General features: G+C 37.5%; 1 protein-coding gene across 1 annotated transcript in view; it reads left to right on the top strand.

Moving 5' to 3' along the window:
* LOC577474 (splicing factor, suppressor of white-apricot homolog) overlaps positions 1-18580 on the top strand; it is a 54894-nt gene that overhangs the window by 736 nt on the left and 35578 nt on the right. The window contains exon 2 of the mRNA XM_030992096.1: positions 8523-8686. Within this exon, the coding sequence (XP_030847956.1) occupies positions 8523-8686 (164 nt within the window). The remainder of the gene's footprint in view (positions 1-8522; positions 8687-18580) is intronic.

Below are 18580 nucleotides of genomic sequence, written 5' to 3'. Positions count from 1 at the left end.
CGGAAGCCGTTTATACACATGTCCTTGCTAACGCCACGGCCAGTTCTGGTCGTAGCGTTTTGCCCCCAAAATCCCCCAAAATGTCATTTTACCTCGAGCATGTTATATTGTAAATTAGGCCTAGGCTATAATAAATCAGTTCCACTTACCAACTTGACTGAAATAATCAGTTTAATAGTCCCTTTTTAGGAAATTATGGGTCAAAATCGGAATCCATGTTGAAAAAGATTTTCAACATGGATTCCGATTTTGACCCATAATTTCCTAAAAAGGGACTATTAAACTGATTATTTCAGTCAAGTTGGTAAGTGGAACTGATTTATTATAGCCTAGGCCTAATTTACAATATAACATGCTCGAGGTAAAATGACATTTTGGGGGATTTTGGGGGCAAAACGCTACGACCAGAACTGGCCGTGGCGTTAGCAAGGACATGTGTATAAACGGCTTCCGTCTCTAAAGAGAGAGCCGACCCTACCCCAATAAGAGGCTAACGAACGAAAGAGACGGAAAATTCGGTCTAGGCTAACTCGAACCAAAGACAAGCTCGGCCCAGCTGCAAAAAAGGTCAGTTTTGCAGGTTTATGGTTAGGCTAAAGGGTTTAAGGTTTAGGGTTAGGGTAAAATGACAAAAACTGATCGTTCTTGCAGCTGGGCCGAGTTGTCTTTGGTCAGAGTAAGCCTGGATTTGTGCAGAGTCACTGAGGGTGCGTTGACCCTTTTTTGCTTAGAATCTGCGTTTTCAAACGTATTTCATGCAAATTTTCATCATGGTGATAAATGCAAGCCTGTTTTCAAACGTCTTTAGATATGGGTGATTCCATAAATTAGGGACCCACTTTGAGAATACACCCGACGGTGGCCTGTACTTATAGCGAAGAAGAAGAAGAAGAAGGAACCAAACCCACACGTATTTGTGGCACTGAGTAAATAAAGACTTAAACTTAAAGGCCAAGTCCACTCCAAAAAAAACTTACTTTCAATTGAACTTAGAAGCAGAAAAATCAGACAAACCAATCAAAAAAGTTTTGAGCAAAAATCTGATAACTAATAAGAAAGTTATGAATTTTTGATGACATGAATGATGAATCACAAGACAAATTAGACTAATCATGAGTCTGTGACGTCATTGCCTCACTATCCACTCATTGTTTTCTTTATCAATAGGCCTAACAATATCCTATTTTCCCCTTAAGAATCTTACCGGTATTTCTTCACACCAGCATCCGATTCCAAGTTAGATTGATAGTAATTTGTTTTTGTGTAACTTCGGCAGACTCACAGTGCCGACGATCTCCGACCTGAGCAGAGGAAGGATACAAGAGAGAGATGCACTAATATTAAAAGAGTAATTTTTTTTCCAATACTAGATTCTAAATCATGAAAAATGTGAATTTTGATTAACTAGACTATAAAAATCAATAATTATGAAAATACAATATTCACAGAAATAGTATCGATTCTTCAAAGTTCATAAAAGATTTTGTGAAATGTCATGCACGCAATATGATACAAATCATATAACTTGGGAAAGGCATGGGGAAATCAAGATTTTGGGGATAAAAATGGAAATTAATGGGATTAAAATATATAAAGCAATTGATAAATAGTGAGGACATGACGTCACAAACTGATAACCAAATTGGCAATTTGTGTGGTGATTTCTGTTGTTCCGTGATTTAACATACTTTTTCAAAAATTCATAACTTTCTTATTGGCCATCCGATTTTGCTCTAAACTTTTTGATTGGTTTGTCTGATTTTTCTGCTTCTGTAAGTACATGTATCGGTACAATAATTTTTTTTTGGAGTGAACTTGCCCTTTAAGATGTAAATAAGTCGCAAGATATTAACACTGGTTTCTTCTCCAGTGCTTTGTTCAATAGATTCAGATTATTTTAGATGATGCATCCCCAAAAGGCCAAAAGACATGTATTGGAAAGTAATTTTTCATGCAGTGTGTGTGTGTGTGTTTGAGTGTGATAATGTTTCAACCGTGAACTCTATGTGCCCTTTTCTCAAGGAGCAGAGGAAATCTTTGAGGTCAAATGACTTGACAAGAAAGTGAGCGGAGAGCGATGGCACTGCATGCACAGCTATACCAACTCCCTGGCTATACTAAGCTCTATAGCTTTTCTTGTGCTGTGCACGTGGTGTTTGCTTGTAGTTGCAAACACTGCCATGGAGTCTTTACCATTTTTAGACCTACATGTAGGTATTTCTTTTTACATTTCTCAGAAAATCAGTTCACTCTTCTTCAACTCCAGAATAATGTCTGATAAATGGGTTTCAAGTTTAACCGTTTCATACAGTATGTTCCTACACATGTATAAATAAAATGGTGGACCCATTTTTGAATGGGTTATTTTTATGCACTTCTTTTTCTACTTGCAACATTTCATATCAGAATATTTCAGTTTCTCAAAGGCAAAAAGAAGGGAAAGAAAGGTCACCTTGATATGATTTTCAAAGGAAAACCAGGAATTATGAGAAATATAAGACACTGAAATAAGTAAATAACAATGTTTGAGATTTTGACAAGTTGAATTGTATTGTTTCCCAATTAACACGTTTATGAATCATACTGTGCACTGGTGTCAGTTTTGCCACATTATAGCTTGTTTACATTTACATCCATATAGTTCTTTAGGTGCATGCAACCTTTTTTATAGTACAAATGTAGTTCTGACTCGTGAATGTATCTTGTATGATGTGGAAACTTTTTCTTCCTTCAACTTCAAGGAAAATTATTGTGGAAAAGAAAAGAGCAGCTTTGTAGATCAATGCTCCTGCCTAACAATGACAAAACAGCTGGGTGAATGCCTGAATGGTATTTTCCATCAGCTGATGACCTTCTCTTTGCCAGGTCGCTGCTCCGCTAGACTGGGCCCACTGTTTTGAGAGCTCAGCTGGTGATGTACGGTCGTGGGGTAGTTGACATACTGTATTGTATGATATGGAGCTATCAAGACTACAGGTAGCAAACTCTATTTATTTAGCCCCTTCCGTGAATGAGCGTGCTAGTCTGGGTACATGTAGCTTTACACTTCACAAAACACATTTTAATGTGGATGAAAAACTCATGTTAAAGTGACTACCTGTAGGTAACATTGCCTCAGATTCTGAAACAAAATCCTGGATTTAGCTCATGCTGCAATCATAGTTATAAAGCTGACTTTTACAAGCCTGTATCATACCTGCCAACCACCCCGATTTAGGCGGAGTTCCTCCGCATTTTTCATACCAACTCCGAATTCCGAGTGCATGCCTCAAAACTTCGATTTTTTTAAATTTTAAAATATTTTTAAAACAAACGACTGTTGCATAAGACTAAAGCATAACACAGCACTGATAACCAGATCACGCCGACATCCGCGCTCGCGCTCATAGAAGATATACACAGCGCAGCCCGAACATGATCGTTAGTTCCGCAGTCATTATCCATGTACTGCAGTCATTATCCATGTACTGCAGTCATTATCCATGTACTGCATGTACTAGTACATGGAAGCACGTGCGCAAGCTATATCGATAAAGTGTGTGCGGACGTTGTACTAATACATACACTACATGCAGCGTTGTTGCATAGTAACTGCATGCGTATAGCCCACGTGTATTTATATTACATGTGCAGTTGATACACCGTGCATAAACACTGTATACATTGGCGTGTTTTCTTCAATGCTTGTGCGATGACTGCGATCGTGGAAGCTTGTTATTTACCGGACTTCCTCGGATTTATTTTGGATTACTACTACTATATTCTTCTTCTTCGTTGATTTCTCCATTTTTGAAGGACACTTTGCAAAATAGGGCTCCTAACTGAGGTGGGTAGTGAAACATGTAGTTTTGTGAGTGTTCACATTTTGATATTTCAAAAATTGTTTATGTGTGGGGCGAAAAGGTTGAAGGAAAAGGCCCATTTGCACCATTAAAATGGAGAGAAAAAAAAATAGACCCTAAAGTCCTGTGTACCCCCCCCCCCCCTAATCTACGGGCTACTACCCCAATCCTTCGGTGGTTCGCGACCTCGTAGTCCATCCAGAAAAATTTACTCCTAATTTCTCTTGTCTCAGGTTGGCAGGTATGCTGTATGATTATCAAGATATTTATGATTGGTAATCAAATTTTCATTTTTTGTTTTCCTAGCGTTTTTTATAACACTACAGTCTACTGGGGGGAAATGAGTATGGTAAAACCGGTCACTCAAAGATTTATAATTTTATGAGGCACTGTGTAATGTACCAGTTTGGTGTACATTTACACACACGTACATGTGTATATTATTATTTGTAGCGTGTGCCTTTTTATGGGAAGTAATTTTCCACTTCCATTATTCATCATATCAAAGGCAGACTTTGGAATTTGGATCTTTGAAATTGCGTTTAAAAACATTTGAGAACATTTTGGGTAGATGCAAAGCCCAGAAGTTGTTTGGCTATTAAACCTGACCATGCTCACCAGTCGTGCAGGAGCTTCAACGTTGTTCATCATTTATAGTTACATGTATGGTAGCATAAACTTATGTACATTGATTTAAAGGTAATACAAAGTTTTGGGAAATTTTGAAAATTGGGTGGATAGTGAATCTTTACAATTTTGATATATTTAGATGCCCCTGTGGATGTATTATAAGCACTAAAAAATTTAGCCCTTAAAAGACTTCTGCTTTCGAGAAAAATTGAATATAAAAATTTACCGGTTTTCACTCAAATTTTCAGATTATCTCTAATTGTACATCTAGCATTGAAGTCACTACCTTAGCACCACTATCTCTCATCTGAACAATGTTACAAAGTCCCTTTAAAATCCCCTGTGAGATTTCGTGTACATGTAGTTAAGAACCTGTACACAACGACCACCTGCCTAACGCGACCTGTGGCCACTCATTTTGCTTCCGCTGGCCATCGAAAAAATGCCCACTCAACGACCGCCAGCGCCAGCCGTGTACCGACCAACAACGGTAGTGTAGCGACCAGCAACAGCAGCGCTTGAGCAATTTCGTACGAGAAATCGTACTCGAGTAGTTATCAACAGTGCGAGTACTCGAGTATTCGAGCACTCATCGCAGCCTTACAATGTATTGTATGTTTTGGTAAATTGTAAATGTCACATAGAACTTAACAGCCTTTTCACACACAGCTAAAATTCATTGTATCTTACAATGTATTGTATGTTTTGGTAAATTGTAAATGTCACATAGAACTTAACAGCCTTTTCACACACAGCTAAAATTCATTGTATCTAGAGCTTATTAGTTTAAAGCTGTTTAACTCAACAGTTTTAAACAGCTTTAAAGAAAATTTTCCCTGTGTGAACGTCGTTTATACGATGTTCGGATAGATATGAAGTCGCGATTCATCCGCCGTTCAAAGCAGGCTGCAGATACAAAGTCTGTATCTAGAGAGCTTGACATTTTGTGTGTGAACGGTTATACATGTTTAAACTGGATGTAGAGCGCGCTTTGTTTGATTTAACCTAACCTTCAATGCGCAATGGCACTACTGCGCATTTTAAGAGCAGTTAATCACGAACGATCGCACCGAAATTTGTGTGTGTGAAAGATGTCATATGTAAACCTGATTAGTTTAAAGCCCTTTAAACTAATCAGCTTTAAAGAATTTTACCCGTGTGTGAAAAGGCTGTATGTACATGTACATGTACATGTATAAAAATGATGATGCTACAATGTACATTACATGTCTTAAAAGTTCTTAAACTTTTGTAGGCCTGCATGTTACTACTGCATGTATTCTTTTATGTTCTTTGTTCAATTGCATTTTTCCGAAGGAAAGAATACCGGTAATCTCTTCACTATGGAATGAAAACCCCATAAAGGGCCATATTAAAGTATCCAGAACGTGGAATGAAATGTCCTACATGTAAACTGTACTTGCCCTTATCCACACCATTCACATACACAATACCATTCTACTTTTTTGTTCTGTTGAGTTTAGACTGCAAAGGTGGACTATCAACACAGCATGCACTTGTTGTGCAAAGCGGTATTTAACTGGGTCAAATGCAGGCAGGATGTTATTGTGATTTCTCAAAGATAACTTTCTTCAGAAATCATGAGCTGGGATTGTATGACCTGTGTTTCGGACGAACCTGGATTTGGCCTTGAAGCCGGTCTGTAAATTTCCATATTCCAAGGAAGAAGTCTGCCTTGTTATGCTGGAAATGCTTTATATTTTTGTTCACCACCCTTTCTTAGATTTAGTTTGGGGAAACTCAGGTGTCTGTCAGCAGTATTTGTACCTTGTGTAATGTGTATGCATTTATATCAAAACCAATATTGGCTATTATGTAGACCCAAGTTTGCTCAGAAATGTTCCAATGATGTTTTTTTTCTTCTTCATACAAATGATTGTGAGTAGAGTGACTCTGCAAATCGTCATCTAAGACACTATTCGTCCCTATTTTCACGAAGTGACGGTAGTGAGGAAAATCGTAATGCAAAGTGAATGCAATTTTGTTTCACTACCGTCACTTCGTGAAAACAGCGACGTATTTTTTTAAGCTTGTAGGACTGCCCTTGAGTTGAACAGGTTCCAAGATCCTATCCGATGAAAATGCACTTTTATATAAATTAGGGCTGCGACGAGTAGTCGAATGCTTGTGTACCCGCACTGTTGACAACTACTCGACTACGATTTCTCGTACTCGAATATTCGGCCACAAAAAAAAAAAAAAAAAAATCCCGGTCACCCGGCACTGTCCAGGCTCACGCTTACCCATACCAGGAGAGCGGCGGCCGCTGGCATGGTTCCGTCGGTAATTTTTTTTCCCAACTCAAGCTCTGTCAAACTCACCACTTAGAAAATGGGACCAAATGTCCGGATTTCTGTTTGGACTTGGAGGAAAATGGATTATTCTGCCATCTTTGTTTTTTAAAACAGCATTGTTTACTGTTATTATTATTATTAAATCGGCGCCTTCAACTGCAACTCAATTTAAAATTGCATGCGTTTTCGGCGACGGACCTGGGATACTGTTCCAGTGGTATGGTGGTGGCAAAAAAAAAAAAATCAAAAATTCAAAAAAATTATTATAAAACATGGCGTCCGAATATTCGAGTATTTGCTTGTAAGCCTGGGAGTGTACTCAGGTACCTCATTACACTGTTGTGCACAGCCTTAATATAAATGGAAAGCTGAATGAACATAGAATACAAATATAAAGGATACAAAATATTTTCTCTTTCCATTATTGTGCAAAAGCAAATTAAAACCTCATTTTCCGCACCCCTCCAAATTATGGGTCAACGGGGTCAAACTTACCCCAGTGACAGAGACGACATACATGTCACATGTGGACCCGATAGTTTCGCCTACCGGTATATACATTACCGTATTTGCCGGCGTAAAGGCCGCAGTATTTTTGGAAGAAAAAATATCAAAAAGTTGGGGTGCGACCTTTACGACGAAAGAGTAAAAAAAAAAAAAACGAAAGTCAAAACTAACACGAATTTGCACGTATGGGACTAGAAACGGTAAAATAACAATACCACTATGGTACAGGACATTTCCAAACATCTTACCGACAATGTTATCTTGCATTGTTGACATGAAGATGAAAATAACGTCCTAACACAACATTTGCCGATAGATCTTGATCTAAGTTCGTGCCAATGCATTGCAAAGGTAAAGGAAGGGACAGTCTAACGGAGCTGCCGCGAACATTCATCCAAAGTCGCCATTTTGTTTTTCCATTTCATGCACCGTACATTGTGGTAGGGATATATCGGACACCAAATCTGCCTGCGATCACTTTTTTTGCTAAACTTCCGGTAAATTATAAGAATATGGATGATTTTGGTATCAGTTTGTAAAAAAAAAAAAATAGTGTTTTCGAGACAATTATGATTATTTTGTTTTGTCCGTTTGTTTTTATTTTCCTTTTTTTATTTTTTTTCCCTCTTTGAAATGTCAAAGTTGGGGGTGTGGCCTATGCGGCGGTGCGGCCTTATCGCCGGCAAATACGGTAGATGAGGTGATGAGCTGTGCTTAATTAAATGTAAAGTCATTGTAAATACATGTATGCATACTTTGCATAAGATGAAGTCATCAAGTTGATAGCTGTCGTCAACTTCTGACTTTCAAAGCTTTATATTTTTAGTTTTCAGAGAGCTGTTACACTTCGTACAGGCACTAAAATAGCATGTAAGGGTACATGTAATTGATATTATTGTAATTTATGGCTTTTAAGCTTTCTGTTGATATATATATATATATATATATGATTCCATCTATTTTATTTTTCACTGCCTACAGGGTCTTCAAGGGTCATAGATTGAATATTGTCTGCTACTGGCAAGACACACACTCTTAAAAGAGTTAGAAGGCATCAATGCAACATTTATAAAAAAAAATTGCAATGAAAACAGTCATCCTTAAGAATTAATGCAGGTTTCATGCCACAAAAGTTTCTGGTTTAACAGTAAGTAATTACATTGTAGAAAGGTCCTTTATATCTAAATCTTAATTTCATTTGTAATTTTTTGTTTTTATGTGTGCTTAGGTACGATGGAAGAGGTCATCTGCATGATCTAAGAGACTTTGAACAGTCAGGATGGAACGAAGATAACCAACTCTCTAAAGAGGCAGCACGCATAGAGGCCATCTGTGATGAAGAGCGTTACATGGCATTGCATACAGATCTCTTAGAGGAACAGCATAGACATGGTATGGACTTCATTTTTAGTATGTTAACTGAAAGGGGTTTAAGGATTTTGTAAAAAAAAGAGGGGGCACAATATACCTACAAATTCTGACAAGCAAGAACAACAGGAAAAAAAAAGGGGGGGGGGGGTCATCAGATTTGTTCTGGTTTTGCTAAGAGTTCTCTGACAGGCCAGATAAAAGAGGGTGACTGCTATTAAAGAAAGCAAGTTTATGCTTGTACAGGTATTAGTAGGAAGTAGACCAATGGTTTAATCTGCTTTAAGGAACTTTGTTGAGGATTAGTTCCTTAGCAGAGGACTTTAGCTTCTCAATTTGGTTATGCATGAACCCTGGACCTCCTTACCAGATTACTGCTCTTTACTGATCCATCACTGATCCATCATGCATCCAATGCTGTATTGCACAAGTACATTGGTGGACTTTGTGAAAAGAGTACCCATAAATTGGAAAGCAATGTACTGGTAGAGCTAGACAGCACCGACAGAGCTTTAGCAAAGGAGCTCTGAGAAATTCATGTAAAAAACTGTATAACCTGTACTTCATGATATCTCAAAGTGTATGCAGACACTCACTCTATTTGAAAACAATAAAAAAAGGTACAGGAAAAATATAAGAATTATTATCCATGGCAACCAAAATGAAACCATCAGTTTAGGGATTGATTATGTGGCAGACATGGTCATTTTTAATCCACTTTGTAAATTTGTTGATGATAAAAATACTGACTACTGGTATATTTTTGGAACAAGCTTGATTTGCCGGTACATTTATAAATCATGCTCTTTTATTTTACTTTGTAAATTTGTTGATGATAAAAATACTGACTACTGGTATATTTTTGGAACAAGCTTGATTTGCCGGTACATTTTAATATAAATCATGCTCTTTTATTTTACAGCTGTTCATTAGGAAATGAATATGCATACTGTAAGATTAGAAGATTAAAAGAATGTTTTGGTTTGTTTTCCACACCCGTGAATTGAGGGGTGCAAAGTGCAAACAGGAGGCCATGCACATCTAAGATACTGTCGTAAGTGTAAAGTTGGCATCATGATACATAATGAGCATAATTATGTGTAGCGAGATGTCTTGCTTTGGGGCAGGGAGACATTTCTCCTGGCATTGGCTAGCTAGCTGTCTCCACCAACGAAAAAAATACACGGTGGCGACGGGCGATTCGCCCCCTAAACCTCTGAAATCGCCACGGTAAAAATCAAGACGAGGGCGAAAAAAAATCAATATATCTTGAAAAATCGCCCCCGCCATAAATTGATATTCCCTATGAATTAATAGACCCTAAACCAATTTATTGATGTGTCTGAGTGAAATCTCCGTTCCAACTACCAACTCCAAAACTAGAAACTTCCATCAACATTTTAAAAGTTTTGTGAGTTGCAGCGGATCGGCGGTCGTACCTACTGTAGCTAGATCTACAGCGGTATATCCGCCTGCCTGCGCCTAAGCTCCCGGCGGCCGGACAGGCCATCGGCCCCGATGTAGTTTCGTGCACAGCATGAATGCATACGCAGTTCGCACACGTTCACAATACACAGAAACGTACTAGCTCAGCTCCAGCGCGCGCCCGCACGCTCCTTGTATGAAGCAAATAAGTATTTGCGAGTGACGAGAGCTCATCTGCTAGCGACCAAATTGGTACGTAATATGTTTATTTAGTCTTTTTTCTGGCCCTAATTTTTATCATGGACAATGCAATCCCATTAAAAAAAATGTTATTCCGTCTAAAATTGTGTTATTTATAAGTTAAAACCATTAAATGCGAGTATATTTTTACTGTTGTCCCACATACTGATATATTTGTAATAACGAAACGTGCAAAATCAATGCCGGATTTTTTTCCTGTAAAATCGGTATAAAGCAAGTTTCGTACACAGAAATTGAATTTTGTTATAAAAAAACCGTAAATAAATATATAAAGGATGTTCCTACTCCTCAGAATCTTTCTTACAACTGTTAAATTAAATTAAATTATTTATATACGATCGATGCCAGGCCAATTGTCATGAGTGATGATGACATCAATTTATGTCTACGAAATGAAACTAGCTTTGGCTTGGCCTTTAGAATTAGAGTCTATAAAAAAAAATAAGGTCATGATTTTGCATGTTTCGGCATAACAAATAGACCCTACATCGGTATGTGGGACAACAGTAAACATATTTACTCACATTTAATGGTTATAAATGGTCTAAATAACACAATTTTAAAGGGAGTTGGTCTACATTTTTTTTTAATGGGATTGCATTGTCCATGATAACAATTAAATTTGGGACAGAAAAAAAGACTAAATAACATATTACCTACCAATTTGGTTGCTAGTAGTATGATGGCTAAGGAAAAACACAACTTATTGTTACAGCTTACAATATGGCTTTAAGGAAGTAGCCCCTTGGTTTTTTTTAGGCAATGGGGAAAAGTAGCCCCCATAAAAAATTAATTCCTAGCCCGCGTGTCAGTGATAATATTTTCTTAGGATATGAAAAACGAACAGTTAAACAAAACACTCCTTTTGACAAGTTTTAGTTACATGTATATGTAAATCATAAAGCCACACGTTTAACACAAAGTGAATAAATCATGGGTATCTGAATGTCTGCAATACTCTACGTGACATATGTACGCTACAATTATATCTATATTTGCCTTTGCTTGGAATTTAATTAGGTAAAACCGCGTTTGAAAAAAATACAACCTTTAAAAAAAAAAAGCCCCCCTGAGCTCCAAAATAGCCACCGCAAAATAATTAAGGGGGGCTATTTTTTTAAGGGAAAATCTGAAAAGAGCCCTCGTAAAAAAAAAAGTAATTTTTTGGTTGGTCTCCACACTTCTGGGTATCACACAGACTTTACTCTATTTATAATCACAATTATCTTTGCACTATACAGTAGATGTTTTAGCTCGACCCTCCTTCAGTAGGGAAGAGGAGCATATAATGGAAGTGAAACATGGTCTGGTATAATCAAGGTCTCTGCATTGAGGTTGCTTGATGAAATTAGGAGTGACATGTAAAAACCTCTTGCAAAGCAATGATGTATGTCTTCCTCATTATGCCATTCACCCAGCTTGACATTTCGGTAGCTTTAGCTTTGCCTCTCACTACCTCTATGTTGATCAGGCCCTCCCTGGCCAGACCGTGCTGTAAGGCGCCGGCCCAGTCATCCTTGACATCGATTTCGAGACGATGTGCTAGATTTTAATTAGTCTGTCATGTACAGACTTCATGTGCAAGCCAGTCTAACCATTACAAGATCAAACAGACACAATCATGTAAAGAAGGGGTATCATCTGGAATATTTTATTTATCTATGTCTAAATATTGAGGCAAACTATTCATGGATATAGGTATTCATCAGCTTCATGTGATCACTAGGTTAATAATAATTAATAATAAGAATATAGGCATTTTTATAGCAGCGTCTTATTTAGAAATTCTATTCCGAGGCGCATTAATTATTACCCCGGCTTTAGCCTAGCTGCCATTACAGCGCTCCAGCATTTCAAGGAATTAATTCCTGCCAGGTACCCATTTACCTCACCTGGGTCGAGTGTGGCAAACATAGATTAATGCCTTGCCAAAGGACATTAGTGCTGTATCGGGGATCGAACCACGACCTTTGAACTTCAAGTCAAGTGCTTAAACCACTCGACTATGACACTTCCATTAGGTATATCTTTGAATTGCAGTTAAATGATCAAAATATGTACATGTACATGTAGACCATATGACTTTGCACTAAATTGCGTCTGTGCCATGAGACCTCTTTTCTTCATTGTCACACCATTGTTGTGATGAACGTGCCCTCTTCAACCTGTGGGATGTTGACCCTGTCTGTATGTATGCAAGGTATGTATGTCCCTGAGGCGTGTACCAGTCAAATAATAACACAGAGGAGTGGCAAGCAATTTAGCTCTTTAAAGATAAAGACCAGTTCTGGTCATGCGATTGCATTGTGAAAGAAACGTTGTGGAATCGATCAGAAAAGGTTGATCATGTAGCATATAAGTATTGGTGTGTACTGCAAGGTTGTGGAATCATCAAAATAATATAAATTTGGCCCAGTCTTCGTAAAGTTACAGTACAAGCACTGTACACAGAAAGATGTATATGGGACTATGCACACGTGCGCGACACATGTGTTTATCTCTCACATACCTATAGATAAACTAATTTACCAAATATATCAATTAGTAGGCGGTTTCCGGCAAAAATGTTATCATCATGACAATTGTACTAGTCTAAACATATTCTTTCACATGATTAGTAATAAGAGCTTCCATTTAATTTTTTGAAATTGGGGCGTTTCCAATACTGGCCTTTGCCTTTAAAGCTCCAAAAGAGCTCTCGTAGTTAACTAAAGAGCTCTGGTAAAAAAAAAATCTTTTATCACTGTGAGAAAATAAATCACACTTATTCAACACCAAATCCTAAAGGAGCTCCAGTAAACAGAATTTTTTGAAATTACGATTGCGTGTACTGTGTTAGGGCAGATAAAAAAACAAACTAGCGTCCTGTTTTTTCAAAAGATAGGAAGGAGGCCCCTTTTTCTTTTCTTTTTTTCCTTTTTTTTTCTTTCAAAATGGCTGCTCAAAATGGCTGCTCGGTACAGTTTCCCTGACATTCGGCTATTTTTCAAGATGGCGGCCGAATGGCCTTACATAATGTTTAGTGCTGCTATCATATTTGTTTGTTTCATTAGGCCCATTTACGCATCCCAAGCACCATTTTTGAAAAATCAATGATTTTTTTTTAGAGTGCTATTTTACGACTGGAAAAACCCATTAAAAACTGTTAGCGTTTGCTCATTCCGATTTGGTGAGGAGTGTGCATGCGTTGCGCACGAAAGTGAGGAGAATCACGGGACCAAAAGCGTAATCTCACCACAGAGCGAGCAAAAATCAGTGAAATTTTGGCAGGTGTTTAAAAAACACCGCCCTCGAAACTCAAAAGGTGGATTTTTTTTATTTCAAATTTTCGTTTTGTTTACCTGTAGTTGCTATGCAACTACTGACGAAACAAACACCGTAATGTGAGAAAAATTGAAGAATTTTGCTTGCAACTTGTATGGAGCAACTGAAAATAGCAAGTCATGGTGAGGAGGCGCATTTTGAAATGACTTTCATTTCAGTGTACATTCTCTATTCAGTAGGTTAAACACATTTAAAGTTCTGTACTATACACTGTATGTATGAAAGGGCCATGTAGCACAGTTACATTAAAGTAGAGGTCTACATCACCATGAGATATAAATGTAATCTTTTGGTCGTGCAGACCTATAGTTGGGGGTACAGAAGCTCCATGAGTTTGAAGATTCATTATTTACTAAAACACTGAAAAGCAAACATTGAATTTCAGTCGTGCAAGCGTTGTTCCGATAGAGCTGTGTCTCTTTATGGTATGCCGATGCTACTCTTTTACGCACAGCACCATGCAAATATGAAGCGCGAGGTCAGAGTTAATAGAATTTAGACTACTGGTAGAAAACGCTGACCTGGGAAGTTTTCCTCCCAGTAATATTGATTTTCTGTCCAGAATTGTACAATAAGGGATGTGGTTCTTGGATATGGAAGATATCTAATCTTAACTACATTTGCAGTTTATATAATAGAGGAGGCTCATGGCATTAAAAAAAGAGAAAATGACCTATTCATATTCACTATTAAATGTAGATACAGAGAAGAAGGAGAGGAGAAGAAGGAGGGAAAAGAGGAGGAGGGAAACAGGGAAAAAATACTTAAACAAATTTGGGGGCTACTTTTCAAGCTTGCTTGCATGAAAATAACACTCTTTAATTTGTTTTGCATTGAACTTTGGGCATTTCGGGGGCTAATTCGCCCAGAGCCCCCGTGTATTTTTTTCACTGGAGGGAAAAGAGGAGAAGGAGAAGAAGCAAAAGGAATTCAATATTGCAAGTAGTTACAGTGTATATGAAATCATATTATCTTTACTACATTTCATGTTGTTTGTTCAGAGGCAGAAGGGTATTAAATCGTTGTTACTTCTAAATTAATATGATTTAATGCCCTCCTTGTTCCAAACAGTTAATGTGTAGTAATAATGGTTGTATAAACTGCCCTCGTGTATTAACCGCACCCCTCTTTTTCGCCCTAAAAAAAAATACCTTGTGGCCGATTTTTTTTTTGCCGACTTAAAAAACAGTAGAGGACCTAGGATAGAACCTTGTGGTACGCCGTGTAATAGAAGAAAAATTGGAGGAATTATTATTATCAACTACATATTGAAATCTATCAGAAAGATTACTTTCAAACCAACATGACAGACAAATTTGAGTGTTGTTCTAGTTTCCGAATGGTGAGTCATCACACGGATTACTGAGCTGGGAGACATTGCCAGGCATAGCGCCAGGTGGAGGGGCATAAATCGAAACTTTAATTTTTTTTTTTTTGTGTGTGTACCGTGTATAAACCGCAACCCCGACTTTGAATTTTTTCGGCGGCAAAAAGGTGCGGTTAATACACCGTTAATTACGGTAGTAATAATGTGTATGACATGACATTTTATTAGTGCATAAGATTTCAAACAGAATAAAATGATACTGCAACTCCACCCAAACTGCAAACACAGAATGTTGACCAAATTGCCATTCCCCGTATTTGACTTCCTTGAATTCATATTTGGTCAGGTACAATGTACAAACCTGGGTAATTATATTTAGCTAACATTGCCATGTTGTATAACAAAAGAGATAAGACGTTCAAACTTCAATATTTTCTCATGTTGTTTACATGCACATGTCCATTGTACATCTTTGGTAGGTCAAAGTACAGGTATGATTGAAGGTCATGCGATGTACCCCCTCTACATAATAATGTACATGATACTACATTCTATACATGCTTTTAAATGATTGTGGCTCCATGCTGCGTTCGTTTAATCAGCAGGGAAAATTAATTAGCTGTAAAGTTAATGCGAGTTTGAATACCAAATGTACATGTACATGTAAAAGCAACAAATGTTCAGTGAACTCACATAACACTTTTAACGAGATAATATCTGAATAAACCTCAACATGTACTTTTGTTGTTGTTAGTATTTGGATGTCTCGCAGTAACTTTTTTCAGGGGAAATAATTTGTTATTAAATAAAAAAGATGACTGGTCCCTCAATAACATCTGGCAATTGTAGTGGAATACAGGAAGAGGAGAAAAGTGAGTAGCGAGGAGATTTAGGAACTAGCCTTGAATGAAAGGAAACAGTTTTTCGTGGAAGCTACATGGAACTCGGGCTACCGTATCAACAGGTGAGTTGTCATGGTCAGACAGACAGGTCACTGTACTTTTACATATGACCTGTTGATGAATGATTACAAGGTACATGTACTTATAGTTGTATCCTGTATACAATTAAGTCTGTTCCGCCTTTACCTACATGTAGGCTATGAGAGGACTCGTTTTATGATAGTACATGTCCCACACCGAAGAATACAACATAATACAGTGTTGTACAAAATATATAGCGAGTATTAAAAGCAAGTGAGCAAAATTTTGAGAAATCTTTTCATGAAGCCATCATCCAATCCATACAGTGCATCGAACTGGAATTATCTTTGTTTTTATTAAGACATCTTGATCTACAAGAAACCCAACATGGATTGCAAGTTACTATCACTGGAGTGGAAGAAGAAAAAATAAAGAAACTTTATTATTGTGAATATTTGGGGGAAAATGGAGCCACCCCCCCCCCCCAAAAAAAAAAAAATGTATAAAAAGATGTATCATTGGGATGAACCCATGTGGGTTGACATACCTGCCAACCCTACCGAATAATGCGGGAGATTTTCAAAATTTCGATTTTTTTTTTTTTTTTTTTTTTTTTTTTTTTTTTTTTTTTTTTTTTTTTTTTTCGGTGTTGCTGAAGCTAAATTAAGCTTGTTTTATCGTATGCCGCGATGTGAGAGTTCAAGTATTGCATGCGTTGAAGGGCTGCATGATTGAGCAGCGAATTTGTATTAGCTTTTTTGCACAGATTTACCGCGTATTGCCAGTTACACTGCCGCTGCATGTGCGAACGCCTGTTAAGGGTACAGATTTCTCATTGTCGAAGACATACCGTGCTAAAAGTTCTTAATTCTCATTTTCAAATGTTGGCAGGTATGGGTTAATATCAAAAGGGTATTGAACTTTACCCTGTATACATTCGTTTATGACAAGCATGCCCTGATAAAAGTCAGAAATCAATCAACCGCAATACAAAAGTCCTGTACAAACAGAGAGTCAAGTGACATTTCATTGTGTGACAAAACACATAGGAGAATGGGTTTTTTCTTCTCCTGACTTTTCATAACAATTCCTTCAGGGAGCAAGTGGCAATTAATAACTCCAAAGTATTGTTTGTTTTTGTCTTCCTCACATGAGCTGCGTTTAGACTGCAACAAAAAACATCAATTTTTCTCACATTCTGGTGTTTTACTTGTACTTGCAACTACCGGCAAACATGACCCAAACATGTATTTTAAAAAATAATTATTTAAATTTTTTTTTTTTTTTTTTTTTTAAAGAATCCACCTCGGGAATGTGTTTTTTTTTAAACGCCTGCCAAATTTTCACAGAGTTTTTTCACCGTTTAAGCAAACTTTGGTAAGATAACGATTTCTGCTCACGTGACTCTTCGCTTCCATGCTAACACACTCAGGGCACTGCATGTCACCCATGCGCAGAACTCACACAAAAAAACAGTATGAGCAAACTTTGACGTTTTTTTAATGTGTTTTTCCAGAAGTGTAAAAGTAGTCCAAAATAATCAATGATTTTTTAATTGTCAGTTTGCCTGCAAGAAGGCTGTGAGAGCAAAGTATTGTCACGGCGGTAATCGCCTTCTTGCGAGAAGGTGATGAATTTGAGTGACTGTATGCAGCATTTAGAGATAATAGAAAGAGAAAAAAAAATGTACTGAGAATTCAGGAATGACGAATACGATGGAGAGAGAGAGAGTAGAGTAACAGCGTGTCCACACACAAATTTTTTTATCACGAAACACTATTAAAAAAAGTTGTATAAAGAATCATTGTATAATTTCAAGGGCATCCAAGAAAGAAAGTAATCCTGAAACTCTACAGCGAAACGTTGTATACATGCGAAGTTTGCTACTGCGGTCATGAAACGGAAGCGGAAATGAGAGGTCAGGTCTCCTTTCGCGCGCGGTCATGTTAAGCCCTGCCCAGTTATTCTAGTTACATGTACGTCTACACACAACACATTCCGCGATTCTTTATCGAATTCTAGTTCGAAACAATGCCCAGACCCGCATTTCGTTATACAACGTATCGTTAGTATTAGCGTACACACACACAATGTTATCGTATAACTATCCCAAAACGGTATAACTAAACCATTTTGGGATAGTTATACAATGAATTTGTTGTGTGTGGACACGGGGTAGGAGAGAATAAATAGAATGAAAACATGGCAAGGAAAACTGGGAGCACCTGGATTGAGTTCTCAGTTTTGAGGAGAAATGTAAATATTTTTACCACCTTTACATTCCGATCTGTCAGAGATAGAATGTTGATATCAAACAAGATGTCATCGGCTGCCCACAAGAAGGTCTTGAGACATGACACATTTTGACAGCAGTGAATGCACCAATAGTAAACAGGTTGCAAACCCCTGAAGATTCAGATGAATTCAGTACAGATCCGAGAAAGGAATTTGTCAGAAAAAGAAAAAAATGAATTCATAGTGAAGCCTTCCAACTTCAAGTCCTTTATTTACTTCTATTAAAAATAAAACACAAATTACTCTAGTTGTAAACTTTCTCCTTCAGCCTGAGCTGGTGGTCAGTTCTAACAGATCAATAAATAAATAAAAGTAAAAATAAACAAATATACACACATACTGTAAATCTCTGTGTATAAGACA

Source organism: Strongylocentrotus purpuratus, unplaced genomic scaffold (genome assembly GCF_000002235.5).
Source record: "Strongylocentrotus purpuratus isolate Spur 01 unplaced genomic scaffold, Spur_5.0 spur5_scaffold_2, whole genome shotgun sequence".
Taxonomy (NCBI): domain Eukaryota; kingdom Metazoa; phylum Echinodermata; class Echinoidea; order Camarodonta; family Strongylocentrotidae; genus Strongylocentrotus; species Strongylocentrotus purpuratus.
The sequence above is the reverse complement of the archived record's forward strand: the minus strand, read 5'-3'. Positions and strand labels throughout refer to the sequence as shown.